The sequence below is a fragment of the Stigmatopora argus genome, chromosome 11, assembly GCF_051989625.1.
Source record: "Stigmatopora argus isolate UIUO_Sarg chromosome 11, RoL_Sarg_1.0, whole genome shotgun sequence".
Classification (NCBI taxonomy): Eukaryota; Metazoa; Chordata; class Actinopteri; order Syngnathiformes; family Syngnathidae; genus Stigmatopora; species Stigmatopora argus.
In genome coordinates this window covers 17,375,688-17,394,017 of record NC_135397.1, presented here as the reverse complement: position 1 = coordinate 17,394,017, position 18,330 = coordinate 17,375,688, and the positions used below count along the sequence as shown (strand labels likewise).

The 18,330-nt window shown below is 41.5% G+C and overlaps 1 protein-coding gene across 8 annotated transcripts in view; it reads left to right on the top strand.

The window, feature by feature from the left end:
- Positions 1–18,330, top strand: part of nvl (nuclear VCP like) — a 181,305-nt gene that overhangs the window by 149,734 nt on the left and 13,241 nt on the right. For 6 of the 8 annotated variants that reach the window (XM_077613082.1, XM_077613084.1, XM_077613086.1 and 3 more), the window contains one exon: positions 2,083–2,226. The exons of the other annotated variants lie outside the window; for them this stretch is intronic. In XM_077613082.1, the coding sequence (XP_077469208.1) occupies positions 2,083–2,211 (129 nt within the window). In that variant the 3' untranslated portion in view covers positions 2,212–2,226. Of the gene's footprint in view, positions 1–2,082; positions 2,227–18,330 lie in introns of those variants that run through there. 8 annotated transcript variants of the gene reach the window in all.

The following is an 18,330-nucleotide window of genomic DNA, read 5'->3' as shown; positions in this document are numbered from 1 at the left end:
CCTTCCTGGCATGAATGTTTCCAAAAAAAGATACCGTATTTACTCGCATATAAGCCGCACGCGAGAATGAGCCCCACCCTGAAAGTTGCCTGGAAATTTTTAAATTTTACAATTTCTCACGTATAAGCCGGCCCCTGATTCCCAATTTTCACCTCCATATTCATGGTTTTAATAGGGAATTCAAATGTGTTACTTTGAAGGGAAAATCTTAAGAAAAATCGTCACAAGTGGTATTTCTGAGGTACTGTATGCATCAGAAGCACATTATTAGGGTCAACATCATAAGTTAATATGCCTGTCTTTGTAAATGCAAATTATCAAATGATTCAATTGGACAAAAGAAATAAGTCTATATTGATGAGAACCTGATGCTTTCTAATTACAGAAATTAGTTTTCTTACCAGAAGTTTAAGTTTAAGATGTTGTGGCAGCCATATTGCTTCTAATGTCAAAATATCTCAATTGTTTCTGATTGGTTCATTAATAGTTATACTTTAATATAAGAAAGCCATCAGAGCACATATCCAGCTTTACTTGCAAGTGAGAATCAATCCTGAATCGTCCTCGTCACAAACCATTCTCCAGAAACCAATCCTCTCCTGTCCATTTAGTTGCGTTAGAATCAAAACAATTAAGGTTATCTTATTCAAAACAATTGCATAAACGTTAACCCGAACAACACAATTAAGGTCAAAAACAACTGCAACAACAATTGCATATCAGGTATTCAAAACAACACTTAAGGTCGGAAATCATAAACAACTGCATAAGAATTTAAACAAGCACGCCTCCATTCAGCAAAACAATTACATATTAGGTGAACCGAGCAACACTATTTTAAAACAATTTGCGAGTATTTTCGGAGGTTAATTCGATAGCCATCTGCTGAAGAATTCCAAGTCAAAACAATTTGAGTCCTTCACAGATCTTCATTGCGAACTTGCGACTGGGTGAAGGGCCGAGGTTTTAATCCAAGTCAAAAGTCCCCGGATCCAGGGCAAAACAATTAAACTTCCTCGGAGCCAGCTGCAGGGGGAAGTGTCCTTCGGTAACAATTATACTAAGCGTTTGTCAACCTTATAATGATTAATATTCCACATATCATGATTAGTATTTCAAGCACATTTATAATAGTACCCAAAATAACCCCAACATTCCCCCATGTTATTATACATTTGTATGAAATCCCATAATCATTTTTTTATTAATGACAAATACAAATACACTTGGGGAAGTCCGTTGTCTCGATCTTTACCAGAATTCACCTTACTTGCATGATCTGGCCTGAAAAAGGAAGAACAAAATCATTCTCGTTCAACTCATTTTCATAATTTGCATAATCCTGGACATCAATGTTATCACCAGTAGGCTGTCTAATAAGCAGATACAATCCTTGTAATTCGGAATTTGTTAGAGCTACTGTATCAACCCTAAATCGGTCTAGCAAAAAGTGTAGCAGGGGAAAAGACAATATCCACACATTGTCAAAGTATTAGCCAAAACAGCTATTGATATCACCTCGGTGAAGGCCAATTTTTTTTACATTTGGCGAAGACCTTATCCCACCAGTCTGCCAGAAGGTGGATCGTTCCACTCCAGAGTGCCTCTTCGTTTCCGGTTCAGGGTCTGCAGGCCTTCAACGGCCCAGGTTAGGGACCGATTGGGGGGCGTGTTGTTGAGTGCAACATTTTCAAACATTGCATACGTCCCCTGCTCCCTCGAACACATCAACCGTCAGAAGCATATCAACCACTTTGAGGTCCCGGAAAGTCCTGAGACTGGTGGCTGCCAGCTGTTCCTTCATTGCAAATCCAATTTCTTTTTTTTTGACATTGTAATGGATGTTGTTCATCCTATTCATATTTTTATTTGGGGTAACCCAAAAAAAAATAGACTCCTGCTGCAATTTGGCAAACCAACCCGTAAGTCGGATCGCCATCCCTCGATGAGGCTCATCGTCGTCAAGAGAGGCCAGTCGCCGCACCGAAATTCCGAGCCGCCAATTGTATCTCCTCCACTCTAAAACGGATACTGGTAAAAACTGTGAAACCAAAGCACATAGTCCTGTTTCTTTTTTTACAGGAGTTATATAATTTATTTGCCCCACTTCACCACCATAAGCCAAAACGTGGAATCAGTGAAACCGTTAATCTTGGACAATGGGCACACCATGTCTCATCTACCGCACCCAGATTCAGACCATGCCTGTAAGGTTCAAACAGGTAAAGTTAGCACAGTGGAAAAATTGACTTGTCATTCACTGCTTCTGTAACAGGACAGACACTGTTTCAATATTTTTCCTTTTCTTTACAAGCAATTTCACATATAATGATTAGTATTTTCAAGCACATTTATAATAGTACCCAAAATAACCCCAACATTCCCCCATGTTATTATACATTTGTACGAAATCCCATAATCATTTTTTATTTATGACAAATACAAATACACTTGGGGAAGTCCGTTGTCTCGATCTTTACCAGAATTCACCTTACTTGCATATCTGGCCTGAAAAAGGAAGAACAAAATCATTCTCGTTCAACTCATTTTCATAATTTGCGTAATCCTGGACATCAATGTTATCACCAGTAGGCTGTTCTGATGAGCAGATACAATCCTTGTAATTCAGAATTTGTTAGAGCTACTGTATCAACCCTAAGTCGGACTAGCAAAAAGCGTAAGCAGGGAATAAGACAACACCCACACATTGTCAAAGTATTAGCCAAAACAGCTATTGATATCACCTCGGTGAAGGCCAATTGTTTACATTTGCCAAAGGGCTTATCCGACCAGTCTGCCAGAAGGTGGACAGTTCCACTCCAGAGTGCCTTTTCGTTTCCAGTTGGGTTCAGGGTCAGGCCTTCAACGGCTCAGGTGAGGGACCCATTGGGGGACGTGTTGATGAGTGCAACATTTTCAAACATTGCATATGCCCCTGCTCCATCAAGAGCACATCAGCCGTCAGAAGCAAATCAACCGCTTTGCGGCCCTGGGAAGTCATGAGACTGGTGGCTGCCAGCTGTTCCTTCATTGCGAATCCAATTTCTTTTTTTTTGACTTGTAATGGATGTTGTTCACCCTATTCATATTTTTATTTGGCGTAACCCAAAGAAAAATAGACTCCTGCCGCAATCTGGCAAACCAACCCATAAGTCTGATCGCCATCCCTCAATGAGGATCAACGTCGTCGAGAGAGGCCAGTCGCCGCACCAAAATTCCAAGCCGCCAATTGTATCTCCTTCACTCTAAAACAGACACTGGTAAAAACAGTGAAACCAAAGCACATAGTCCTTTTTCTTTTTCACAGGAGTTATATAATTTATTTGCCCCACTTCACCACCATAAGCCAAAACGTGGAATCAGTGAGACCGTTTGTCTTGGACCATGGGGACACCATGTCTCATCTACCGCACCCAGTTTCAGAGCATGCCCTGTAAGGTTCAAACAGGTAAAATGATCAAAGGCAACATGTGTTGAAAAGTTAGGTTTGTCCTTTGCTGCTCTTGCAACAGGGTATACATTATTCAATTTCTCACAATTGGCTTACATCTTCTTGGTGTTTTTTCAGCGGGTTGGAACGAATTAATTTGTTTTCCATTCATTTCAATGGGAAACGTCCGCTCGAGTTACGAGAATCTCGTCATACGAGCTCAGTTCCGGAACGGATTAAGCCCGTATCTCGGGGTACCACTGTATTATATTCGCGTGCCACACATCTACAAATATAAATTTGTTTTGGAAGTTCAATTGCCGCCGTTCGTCGCCTTAGTCAGTCAGCATGAACGACTGCCATGCGAGTGGCTGTGATTAACTATTTTTTTGCCAATAATGCAATAAGGAAAAGTTGTGACACATTGAAACACACACACCCCACTCAAGTATTTTAACCGCTTGTAAAAAAAATTACCTCCATGTTTGCATTAAGTTATACCCTCTGTTAATACTATCAGTTTAGCTGTTTGTACGCAGAATTGAGGTGGCAATAGTTCCACCTCTAAAGTTTGTTTTAGTGGTCGTCAATGTATCTCGCATTCCGTTCGAATTTTGCCCATTCCATTTTATTCCTAGACAACTCCTCTACTTAAAGCATTACTCAAAGGTTGATATTTTATAATTTGGAGATGCTATTTTTGAACAGGAACATAATTTCATCACTTGTTTCATACCATGAAATGCCCCACCAGAATTTGGGCATCCAGTGCCAAATAGAGCCTATTTCCAAATTTCCCTTGAATTTGTTGTAGATATGGGATTCCCATCCCCCTAATATTCCAGAATTCTTGCGCCAACGCATTTTGCCAAACCCAAAGCGACAAACATAATCTGTTTCTTAGCCAGATTTTAGAACTTGGAGAATTGTTCCTTTTCTCACTTATCTAAGCTTGTTCTTGCCAATTGTTATCACTGTAACATTTAGGTGCATTAACCCCATAATTGCAAAGCTGTAAGTTTTAAGATAGAGTTCTCTTAATTTGTATGTTTTTAACGCAATAGAAAGCAACGTCATTTGGTTGTATCAATTGATCAATGCTTATCCAATCCGTAATATCCTAATAGTCATCAACAGGACCCACGCCAAAGCATATTTCACCCGCTCAGGACAAACAGGGAATGTTCTTCTGTGCACTTGAAAAACAAATTATGCCTATCCTAAATCAATTGTTTTATCTACCCCAGCCAGGTACAATTTACCTAATTATTTCGATGAATGCCATGAATTTTCTCATGCCATTTCTGCATTGTTAATTTCATGTCTGATATCATTAACAACCAAATAACTCTCAATACTTCAGATATAATTCGCACCTCATGCGATGTTTACTAAAAATAAGAGCTATTTTCTGTAGTAAATCAATTGTGATAACCTACAATAAAAACCCACAATAATTAAATCAGAGAAACCAACCTTCTACCAGGCATTTCTTAATTACACATTTCAATGTTTAATAAAGGACCCACACATATTCACCAATATGCCATAACATGATACATTTCCCATCCCTTTTTCTTTAACCAGCCAATCTCTTATGTCAAAGTATTTTTAACAAACCAACCATTCAAAAACTGTATTAATATTCTTTTATCTTCCAAAAGCTAGTTTTCTTTAATTAAGAGCCCTTTGAAATCCACAAATTGGTCAAAAATGGCTATTTTGCTCTATTCCCAATTCCAAAGCTTTTGCCAAATCAATCTTTACCAAACCGATTTTCTATCACCTCGAAAGACATTTCTGATTAATCCGAAAAATAAATGCGAAGGAAATCGTGGAACCCTGCATTCCTTGCAGACCATGTTTTGCTCTTATTATGAAATCTTTAACAGAAGCGCACTCTCAGCCGCTACCTGTGACCTTCACACTCGCTGCGAAAGGAGCATTCTTATCTTTGTTTAGAAATTCCTCCCCAGCGAGGTATCAAGCTTGAAATGTCGCCTCTTTTTTTCCTGTGCATTATGCATTTTAGAGAAGACTACCATTAATCCATAAGATTAATTAATTCTTCTTCCAATATCCAACTATATCACAATATTTTGCCAAGACCCCATAATCAAAATATGCTGCAAGCATAACTATATCATAGCAAAAACCCATTTTTGCCCTCAAGTCTGCTTCAGCACCCCCAAGGCCAATTATTGTAATGTCTTCACGGAAGGGGTCCCCAAAAAAAATTAGTCGCTTGTGCGGTCCATGCGCATATTGAATAACTGCATATAATCAAGCTTCTATTCCCAACACGTCCAATCGGTCGCCCTGCGGCCCGCATGTTTCTCCGCGTTCCAATCGAATCAGCAGCCGCAGCAAACAGCCGCGCTTCCCCCACAGTCGACGCATTATTTGGCAAGTCTAGAGTCGCTTGTGCGGTCCGCGCGCATATTGAATAACTGTCCCTCAGGGACAGCTACACTTAGCCTCGTTCCAGTGACACAAGTTTAAGAAGACGTATGGTCCTTATCGGCGGGTCTGAAGGCTGCATCACGAGCTCGGGAAGAGTGATTGGACCTGGCTGGACATCCACGGTTTCCAATTTGGGTACACCTTGATAGTATTCTCCACAGAGAGCATATCCATGCAGTATGTGATATAAGACAGTACTGTGTCTGTGAATGTGCCCAGGTCCTCATGGTGGAATGTTTTCCGCTGTCTGTTTAAAGCACTCTTGGAGTCGGGGGAGGGGGTCGTCAAGCCAAGTGATAATGGTTCGCCTTTGGTGCTTTGTATGTCAGCTGAGGGGGGTAGGCTGGGGCCAACAACAAAGAGACATGGTCTCACTGCACAAAGTGAGAGAGTGGTTTGGCTCTGTATGCACCTTTGATGATAGAGTAAACATGATCCAGAGTTTTATCCTCTCTTGTTTGACATTTAGATTAGATTAAATTAACGTTTATTCATCCCATATTCAGGAAATTCAGTTTGTAGCCGTAGCTAGCACAGACACAGAAAAAGACATTGTAGACCTATATATAGCTGGAACCACACACAGGAAGCCCACACAAGGTTAGGGGCTTCTGCAGACTGAGGTTGAAAATATGCATAATCACTCTTCCAAGCGGATCCGCACAGTACTTCAGTAGTCTGGAGCTGATCATCAGGACCAGTAGCCTTCCTGGCATGAATGGTTCCAAAAAAAGATACCGTATTTACTCGCATATAAGCCGCACATGTGTATAAGCCCCACCCTGAAAGTTTGCCTGGAAAATTTTAAATTTTACAATTTCTCACGTATAAGACGGCCCCTGATTCCCAATTTTCACCTCCATAGTCATGATTTTAATAGGGAATTCAAATGTGTTGCTTTGAAGGGAAAATCTTAAGAGAAATCATCACAAGTGGTATTTCTGAGTTACTGTATGAATCAAAAGCACATTATTAGGGTCAACATCATAAGTTAATATGCCTGTCTTTGTAAATGCAAGTTATCAAATTATTCAATTTGACAAAAGAAATAAGTCTATATTGATGAGAACCTGATGATTTCTAATTACAGAAACTACAGTTTTCATACCAGAAGTTTAAGATGTAGTGGCAGCCATATTGTCTCTAATGTCAAAATATCTCAATTGTTTCGATGGTTCATATTACTCCAATAGTTGTCGCTTTCGAACAAGAAATAAAACGAAATAAATCAAGGTGGAATTTTGTTTTATTTCAAATTCAAGGTTACTCGCATCTAGCGAAAAAAATGTAGACTGCAGTGCCCCGATCTCACTAAGATTGCCGTGCCCCGACCTCGCTAAGATTGCCGTGCTGAGATGGCCGTTCCCCGAGCGAGCAGTGGCGGGAACGTTTCGCGTTTTATGCAAGATACGTTTTTTTCATGAATATCATTCATAGACGTCAAAAGAAATTTTGCTTAGTGTTTTATTTGTTTATCTTTTCTCTATTTTGAATTAAACGTCTATATCCGCAGCGCTTGCGTCAACATGCAGTTTTGTGCATGTCGTGTTTTTATATAAGCCGCACCCTCGATTCAGTCATCTTTTTTTTGTCCGACAAAACCGGCTTATATGCGAGTAAATACAGTAATAGAACAATGACTGCCTCACACACGCGATGGGTGGAGTCGAGTCGTAAGGGTTGTGAAAACATTAAAGAAAAAGGTATAAAGTACAACGTAAAGTATAAGGGAAGAAATATTAAAATGTACTGCCACCGGCTGCCACTTGAGTGGCGCCATCTTGGTTGCAGTAGTAAGAACGAATACAGACACAGGAAAATACATTTTAGAGGTAGATAAAACTGGAACCACACACAGGAAGTCTTCCATAAGGTGGGGACCTTCTGCAGACTGGGACTGAGGTTGAAAATATGCAGAATCCAAACTTATCCGCACTGTCCCTCAGTAGTCTGGAGCTGAATCATCAACAGTAACAGAGTCCAACACTCCCGATACTCCATTTCTGGCCTGGTAAGCGCTGACAGCTCTTCCATCTTATCGGGGAGGGATCTCACTTCCCCCATAATAATAGATGGAATGATTGGTCTGAAGCGTCGCTTCTTCTCCCAGCACTTTTGTCCAGCTCCGGATTTCCAGCGGCATCGAGCTTGTGCTCTTTCTGCTGCGTATTGTTCACAGCTTATCCCCTTTTTATGACAGCGGAAGCATGGCTGAATGGTTTCGAAAAAGAACTAGAAGAAAGAAACTAAGCTAATAGAGCAGGGGTCGGGAACCTTTTTGACGAAGAGAGCCAGAAACAATTCATATTTTCAAATGTTATTCCTTGTGAGCCATACTACAAATTTAAAAGTCAAAATACATACATGTAAACGAGTGGCTTTTCAATTTTTTTTTTGTAATTTCACCACTTTTAAAGTGGAAAAAACTGAATATTTTTTAAAAGATTCTTATGCTGTTGCTAATCAATGAGAGGGTGCATTCCAGAAGAGTCTACTGCAAAAAAATGAAGATTAAAGCAAAAAAAATGAAGATTAAAGCAGTTCTAAATGTAATATCTCAGTTCTGTCAACAGCGATTTCCATATTTTAGCTCACAGGTTAGCAAAGAGCCAGATGCGCCCATCAAAAGAGCCACATGTGGCTCCCGAGCCATAGGTTCCCTACCCCTGTAATAGAGCAAAGAAAGTTGCAAAAACATTAAAATAAAAAGTATAATCTACAAAGTAAAGTACAAAGGAAGGTATTAAGACATGTTAAAATGTAATTTAAAAAAAGATAGAAAGGCTTTAAAACACAAAAAAACAATAAGAGCGGACAGAGCTACTGCCACCGGCTACCACCAGATGGCACCATCGTGAAAAAAACATGCTGGTAAAATTTTGTCAAAACAATTTTATGCGCAGCACTTAGGTAGGAATTCTGGTGATTCATTATGGTCGCCATTAGGATGGAAAAGAGCGGTACTTACGCTAGCATCCGGTGGGATGGAGACAGCAATGATATATTGATGACTATCTCTCTGGGCAGAAAGAAGGGTCTGCATCTCACCGAAATGAATTCTATGTGAGGGGAACAGTGTCTATCCAGAACAGTGCTATTGTTAGACCATCCCTTATTCACATATATGCAAAGCCCTCCACCCCTTTTTTCCCCTGAGTCGCGTGCGGCCTGCTAGCTGCACCGTAGCTTCAGGTATTTGCGAGTGTAGCAACATCTGTGATTATTAGGATGGATGATGTGCGAATGTATCCATTAGCAACAAGCTCTAATTCCAAATCGTACATCTGGTTTACAATGGATCTGATGTTGGAGAGGTAGCTACTTGAAGCAGTGTTTTGAGTGGGTGTTTTTTTAACTCGACAGCCTCGCTTCTATTTTCTCTCCCGACGCCTTCTCCTTCGCTGAACAAACCTTATTTCCTTAATACCCTGCTGGTAGCTAATGAATAAGTGTAAACGCTTATAGCAGGGGTCCCCAAACTTTTTCCTGTGAGGGCCACATTACTTTTCCCTTCTCTGATGGGGGGCCGGTGTCAGTTTGTAGCAGAAAAAGTGTGACGATCGTAGGGGAGCTTAAATTTTTTATTGTTTTCCAGAAAGCCACACATAACCAAATAACCCTTTCCAGGTTCTTTACAGGAAAAAAAGTCAGGAAACAAATAATAACACTATTAATGAAATAAATAGTAACTAAATAACCTTCTCTGAGTTCTTCACAGAAAAAACAGGAAATAAATAACACTATTTATGAAATAAATAATAACTAAATAACTCTCTCTGGGTTCTTCATAGAAAAAAAGCCATGGAACATTAACTTTCTGTTGTGCCATGCACAATCTTCTCCCTTTGCTCTGAAGTTTATGCACGACACCACAACCGTCATTACAGAATCCCACCTCAACATTTTGCAGCACAGTGCTTGCTGGTGAATTCGGCAGTGGACTCGTAGCGGGGCGGTGAGACCCCTTTTTTCCAACTCCCGGTTCATGCATCCCATTATTAGACCGCGAGTTTCGGCCACCATGCTAGGAGCCCCGTCAGTCGTGATGCTAGCTAGCTTTGACCAGTCCAGGTCCAACTTCTCCATGGTTTGGCACACTTAAAAAATATCCTCTCCCGTTGTAGTCCCTTTGAGACTTTGGAGGGCTGCCAGATCCTCGCAAATCTCAAAGTTTGCGCTAACTCCACGAATAAAAATGAGCAGTTGCGCTGTGTCTTGCACGTCCGTGCTTTCATCCAGTGCTAATGAAAAAAAGTGAAATTCTTTCGTCTTCTGCTGCAGCTGGGCATATACATTACTCCCGATTTCTTCAACGCGTCTGGTGATTGTACACGCCGACAGACTTACGGCATTAAATGCATCTTTCTTCTCGGGACACACTTCCTCCACGACAACATCCATACATTTCTTAAAAAAACTCTCCGTCAGTGAAAGGCTTACCGTTGCTTGCTATCAGTTTAGCAACCCGAAAGCTGGCCCGAACGGATGCCTGTTTCAGCTGAGCTTGGCGTAGAAATGTAGTCTGCTGAGATAATAGTCCAACTTTTAGCTTTGAGAGTTTGTCTGCTCGTATTTGGCCTTGCACGCTATCGTACTTGTCTTTGTGACGGGATTCATAGTGCCGGCGAAGATTGTATTCTTTGAATACTGCCACCGTCTCTTGACAGATGAGACAAACAGCCTTTTCTTTGCATTGAACAAAAAAATAATCGTTTGTCCACTGCAGGTTAAATACCCTGCATTCTGAATCAATTTTTCTCTTAACTAACCTTTTCGCCATTATTCCGTTCTCAAACAGGTTCAGGTTGCACAGTTTTCATATGCTTGAATAGCATTGCAATAGCGATGGTACCAGGGCTCCGCCCTCACCTGCGATCGTCCAGATGTCTCGCTAACACTGCTCACGCATGCAACGGTGGAAGTGCCCGCATGCATCAAAGGCAAACACTCGCCCCGCGCGAGTGTCACCAAAGAAGCAATGCGAAGGCCCGCTTCACTGGGATGATTTGTGGGCTCAGCAGGGGTGCAATGAACCAAACACAAGATTAAAACGTCCCAGTCTTCAAGGCCAAATAGGAAAAAAATCCGATAGCGTCTCTGGTATTGTTCAGAGGGCCGGTCCAAATGTGTCCGTAGTTGGGTGACCCCTGGTTAAAGTTTACTTTAAACTCTGGTTTTGACGAACAACTTGCAACAAGACACACAAAACACATGAAAAGCACAAGTAGGGAGAGTCGTTGACTGCTGCATTTGCACGCGTCGCCATCTTGGAAAATATACACAAAAAATTGACACCAATCATCACAAAGTGCTTTAATCTTGTTCTTTCAGTCACTACCCACAGCTTGTGACAATAGATCAGGGTGGGAACGTAGATCGACCAGTAAATTGAGAGCCTCACCTTTTGGCTCAGCTCCTTCTTCACCACGACGGAAGGGTGCAGACTTCGCTTCACTGCAGACGCTGCACCGATCCGCCTGTCGATCTCCCGCTCCATTCTTCCCTCACTCGTGAACATAACCCCAAGATACTTAAACTCCTCCACCAGGGGAAGGAACTGATCCCTGACCCAGAGAGGGCAGGCCACTTTTTTTTTCTGACTGAGGATCATGGTCTCAGATTTGGAGGTGCTGATTCTCATCCCGACCACTTCACACTCGGTTGGAAATCGTTCCAGCGAAAGTTGGAGATCATGGGTTGATGAAGCCAACACCACATCATCTGCAAAAAGCAGGTATGCAATACTGAGGCCACCAAACCGGACCCCTCATCATCTAGATATTCTGTCCATAAAAGTGATCAACAGAAACAGCGACATAGAACACCCCTGAAAACGGATCTGACTTACTTACCAGTGTTAAAACGCAGAGGAACAAGAGGAAGCTATCATTAGGCAACAGAGGCAGAAGGCACACGAACACAATCTAATAAACATAAAATTAAGAATTCAAAATTACATTACATTGAACTTTTAATCTTTTTCATTATGATTTCTTGGCATCTAATTTTTTTACCCATTTTATTTATCGCCACTGTACTGTCTCACAAAACACGGACAAATGGACTTACGGACAGTTTTTTCCCAGAGCCATCAGGGCTCTGAACTTGCATTAGCACAACTCACAATCCCTTCTGTGCAATAACAATGTGCAAAATCTTAGATTGTGCAATATTTTAGAATTTTCCTTGCCCGGACGTGACTTTTTATATTTTTATATTACTTATTTATGTTTTTTCTGGGAAAACGCACTTTGTGGAGTAGCACCGCCAATTTCGTTATACGCAGCTGTGTATAATGACAATAAAGGCTTTTGATTTGTTTTTAATGATTTGTACCTGTTTGGATTTAAGTTCCCCTTTCAGCGATGCTTGTTGACAGAGGTTTTGAGAAAAATCGATCTAAAGACAATTGCCTTTGACGACTTTTAATAATGTTTCTAATATGCACAAGACAAACGTCGTCAAGATCGGACAACTCGTGAACACTTTTTCAGGATGTTTTTTCCACGAAGTCGGAATGTTCGTTTCTCACCCGTTTTTTTTCTGATTTGTGCTGTTGCAATGGTGGCTTCTTCCTCAGCCGCTATCTCGTTGAATTCCTCATGTATTGCCGAGCGTTGCATTTACTCATGCTCCATTGAGAGTTCGTTTTGGTGCATATTGACCAACTCGTCAACGTCCTCATTACTGACCACACTCCCCTGGTCCCGCGACACAACTTTGCCCACCACAGGCTGCGGTTCAGGTCGAGGCACTCAGCTACAGCTTCCTCTGTGATTGTAATTTTTGTTCGTCTAACAGCCAGGCTTTAAGATGATGGGCGAAGAGGTTCGGAGACGGGATTTTGACTTCGTTAATTGGTATTGAGTTCCAGGTATGTGCGGTACGGACAGAGAAGGTGCTTTGGCTGAATATGCTCTTTTTTAAGGGAACTACACAGTCACCTCTGGAGCTAGATTGAAGACCTGAAGAAGGAACACCACGTTCTTCATCCTCGTCGTTGTCCACTGCCTCTTCGGCACTTCTGTTAACGTCCTCTCGTCATGCGCTTCACTTATCTTTGGGACAAATCCCTAATAATGCTAATAATGTTTTTATTATTATTTCTTATTCATAGTGGTGAACACTCGCACAGCTGCCAACTTCTCCGGAATTTTCGTTTGCGTTTTTTTTCATAAGGAAAGTAAGTATTATTAAGGCTAACGAAACCACCAGTCTTTTGTTTTGAAACAAATCCTATCATTTCCGATGTCATTCTAAAAGAAGTAGTAGTACACAGCACTGGTACGTCTTATCAATATGCCTGCTCGGGATAAGCGGAAAATGGATGGCAATTTAGATGAAACTTCTAATAAGAAACCCAGACACTCGCAAAAGTTTATTGGCTCGTATTCGACAAACAATCCCATACTGAAGTCGTCTAACAGGGCCAACATTTGGACATTGCACAACATGCAAGTACGGGTAAGGAACCAGCTGAAAAACAGGTTAATGTTGTGGAAATTTGAATTTGCCAATAAATGATCAACAAATGATACTTTGTCCACTTTTTGTACTTAATTTCATTATGCTGTACTTTTTCAACACCTTTTTTACTCGCATTGTCCAGTCCTTTAAATTCCTGGGGGTCCACGTCACGGATAAGCTCTCATGGTCTGCAAACATCACGGCAGTGGTGAAGAAGGCTCAGAAACGACTCCATTTCCTCAGGGTACTTAGGAAGAACAACTTGGGCACCAAGTTTCTGATAACCTTCTATAGAACCACTGTAGAGAGCATCCTGGCGTACTGCATCACAGTGTGGTACGCTGGAAGCACGGCGGGAGACAAAAAGGCCATGCAGAAAGTGATTAACACTCCCCAGAGGATTGTCGGCTGCTCTCTGCCCTCACTGGAAGACATTGCCAGCCCTCGTTACCTCAGCAGAGCCAGGAACATCATAGGGGACCCTTACCACCCTGGTCACAATCTGTTCCAGCTGCTGCCCTCTGGCAGACGCTATAGGTCCCACAAAGCACGGACAAATAGGCTTAAGGACAGTTTTTCCCCACATCCATCAGAACTCTAAATTTGCGGTTACATAACACACATTCCCTTCTGCGTAATATGAAAAGATGTTTGGGTGGTGATCTGCCTCCTACTAGCTGACTGAAGGTAAGTGAAAGACCGTGAGAGGTAAGCGACTTGTATCCATAACAGCAGAATGCCAAATTACAAGATTCCGTAACTATCACTTATTTAGGTCTTTTGCCGAGTAAACGCAGCTTATGGAGAAGCACCACCAATTTCGTCACACGCGTGTGATGACAAGTAGGCTTTTTTGTTGTTGATAATGACGACAGGGCCTATGTCCGATTATTATTATGTATGCCGCTTTTGTCGGACAAAAAAAAATTATGACTGAATCGAGGGTACGGCTTATATGCTCATAAAAGCACGACATGCACGAAACTGCACGTTGACGCTGCCATGGTACAATGACGTCACGACAAAATGGCGGCGTGAAGTCACGACGCCATTACATGACGCAAGCGAATGCGGTGGATATGGTAATTTATTTCAAAATACAGAAAGGATAAACAGATTCCTGAAAAAAAACGTATCTTGCATAAAACGCGAAACGTTCCTGTCACTGCTCGCTCGGGGCATGGCCATCTTAGTGGGGTCAAGGCGCTGCCATTTTAGTGAGGTCGGGGCGCTGCGTCTACATTTTTTTGCCAGACGCGAATAGCCTTGATTTTGATATAAAACAAAATTCCACCTTGATTTTTTTCGTACTATTTCTTGTTCGAAAGTGAAAACTATTGGAGTAATATGAACCATTGAAAGAATTGAGATATTTTTACATAAGAAGCAACATGGCTGCCACAACATCTTAAACCTCTGGTGAGAAAATTGTAATTTCTGTAATTAGAAAGCAACAGGTTCTCATCAAGATACTTATTTCTTTTTTCAAATTGAATAATTGGATATTTTGCATTTACAAAGACAGGCATATTAACTTCCTTATGATATTGACCCTAATAATGTGCTTTTGATTCATACAGTATCTCAGAAATACCACTTGTGATGATTTTTCTTACGGTTTCCCTTCAAAGTAACACATTTGTACTCCCTATTATTCCCATGAATATGGAGGTGAAAATTGGGAATCAGGGGCGGCTTATACGCGGGGAATTGGGACAAAGGTACTCCTGAAATGGGGTGGACAGAGGTTGGCAGCTCTGCACTCGCTTAGTGTCCTTGGAAAATGATATTGTGGCCGTCCTCTGAATGTTCGCTTCTACTTTCTTTGTAAAACACACGGTAGATTCATATTTGCCGCAAAGACGTGCTACGACTTTACCAAATGTAGCAATGTCACTTTTTCGGTCACTGTCATCATGTTTCATTTATATGTACAGTTGTGGTCAAAAGTTTACATACACTTGTGAAGAACATAATGTCATGGCTTTCTTGAGTTTCCAGTTATTTCTACAACTCTGATTTTTCTCTGATAGTGATTGGAAAATATATACTTCTTTGTCACAAAAAACATTCATGAAGTTTGGTTCTTTTATGACTTTATTATGGATCAACAGAAAAAGTGATCAAATCTGCTGGGTCAAAAATATACATACAGCAACACGAATGAGCAATTTTGGTGACTTGGAAAGTTGTGTCAGTGAAATGAGCTTCTTAGCATGGCTTTTAACTTCTTATGAGTGACTACAGCTGGTGACTTCTCTGAGGCCATTTAAATAGGGCTCATTGGATGCAAACGCCCACAAACGCTACAATGGGAAAGTCAAAGGAGCTCAGCATAGATCTGAAAAAGCGAATCCTTGAACAAGTCAGGAAAGTAACTTGGAGCCATTTCAAAGCAGCTGCAGGTCCCAAGAGCAACAGTGCAAACAATTGTTTGTAAGTATAAAGCGCATGGGACTGTTTTGTCACTGCCACGATCAGGAAGAAAACGCAAGCTATCACCTGCTGCTGAGAGAAAATTGGTCAGGAGGGTGAAGATTCAACCGAGAATCACCAAAATGCAGATCTGCCAAGAATTAGAAGCTGCTGGAGCACAGGTGTCAGTGTCCACAGTCAAACGTGTTTTGCATCTCCATGGACTGAGAGGGTGCCGTGCAAGAAGGAAGCCCTTGCTCCAAAAGCGGCACCTTAAGGCTCGACTGAAGTTTGCTGCTGATCACATGGACAAAGATAAGACCTTCTGGAGGAAAGTTGTCTGGTCAGACGAAACAAAAACCGAGCTGTTTGGCCACAATGCCCAGCAATATGTTTGGAGGAGAAAAGGTGAGCCCTTGAACCCCAAGTACACCATGCCTACCGTCAAGCACGGTGGTCGTAGTATTATGCTGTGGGGCTGTTTGGCTGCCATTGGAACTGGTGCTTTACAGAGAGTAAATGGGATAATGAAGAAGGAGGATTAACTTCAAATTCTTCAAGATAACCTTAACTCATCAGCCCGAAGATTGGGTCTTGGGCGCAGTTGGGTGTTCTAACAGGACAATGACCCCAAACACCAGTGGCGGGCCGTGCATTTCACACTTAGGCCTTCATTAGTGCTGTGTGTGAATCAATCCAACCCTCAATAAGTATTTGATGGCTATAAAACCTTTAATGCAGCTACAGCTGCAACACATAAAAAAAAATCAATAATAACCTAAAAAAATGAAATATTATTTAGGAAAATAGACATTTTACTCACCAAAAATTATTATTTTTTATACACAAAATGCATCCTCCTTTCTTTTCTCAAGAAGATTTCAATTACTCTGTAGTACAGATTACACATGCATTTCAGGTCCATCAAGAAGTTATTTTATATCGCCATCAAAGCTAACGCTGACAGTCGAGTCTTTCCTGTTGTATTTCAGGCATAAGTTTTGATTCTGTTTCGGGCTGAAAATGTCCGTTCGACAGAAGCAGTGGACACGCTGGTCACTGTCAAACCCACTAATGTGTACAGCCGCCCCATGCTGTCACTCAGATTTTTCTGCTGAAGGAAGTCAAGGAGATCAGTGGGAGATTCTCCTGTAAAATCATCTGTGGCATACATTACAATCAGTTCTGTTCTTAGCTGACCGATGCAGATCGAAAAGTGTACCGTGGCTCTGCGTTAAGATGGAGAAGGCTGCATGTGGGAAAGTTTTCTGATATTCCCAAAACTTCTGCGGGTCGAGGAGGGAAAGAAACATCAGTCTTTCGTGTTCTTGAAATCTGGTCCGCGTCTGGCAAGTAATATTGTCCAGAATCCTGTCGTGGAGTTGGTGGTAGTGCGCGTGAGAATCTTGCGCTTGATCTCCTCGTGCGCTTGGAGCACCCGCACTGCATTCAGTGGCCTCGTAGATTATCTCATATCGGCTCCTCTCGCGCTCAACTGTGTCACACAACTCCTTTTCTCTTGCAGGACAAAACTGTACATCCAGTTTGTTGTTCTGTAGTATTGAAAAAAGCACGTCTGAATGCTCAAAAATGCCATTAAGTGTGTGAAGCAAAAAAACCTACGTAGGATTGTTTTGGATTGGATTGGACTTTATTCATCCGGTATTCGGGAAATTTTGTTGTCACAGTAGCAAGGGGGTGAGGATGCAGAAATAGGAAAGGCATTTTAGACATAAATAGATAGGTAATAAGTTGGTTAATCAATAAATACATGAATAAATATCTAAATAAATAAGCGTGTTGCTGATATATATACATATATATATACATATACACATATATATATATATATATATATACGCATATATATACACATATATACATATATATACATATATATACATATATACATACACATATATATATATACATATATACATACACACATAAGCACACATATACATACTTATAGATGTACATGCATGCATACGGTAGGTCTTAACACACAGCCATTTTTTGTTAAAGAGCCTGACAGCTGATGGGAGGAAGGATCTGCGGAAGCGCTCCTTCCTGCAATGAGGGTGCAGTAGTCTATTGCTGAAAGAGCTTCTGAGAGACTCCACAGACTCATGCAGGGGCTGGGAGGTGCTGTCCATGATGGACATCATCCTGGTCAGCATCCTCCACTCTCCCACTTCCTCCACAGAGTCCAAAGGACAGCCCAGAACAGAGCTGGCCCTCCTGACCAGCTTATTCAGCCTCTTCCTGTCCCTCTCCGTGCTCCCGCATCCCCAACAGAGCACTGCATAAAACACTGTAAATGCCACCACAGTGTCATAGAAAGTCCTCAGCAGTGTCCTGCACACTCCAAAGGACCGTAGACTCCTCAGTAGGTAGAGGCGGCTTTGGCCCCTTTTGTACAGGGCATCTATGTTTGTGGACCAGTCTAGTTTGTTGTTGAGGTGAACACCCAGGTACTTCAAATTCTCCACGATTTCAATGTCTGTACCCTGGATGTTCACCTAAGTGGTCTGTTGAGGATTCCTCCGAAAGTC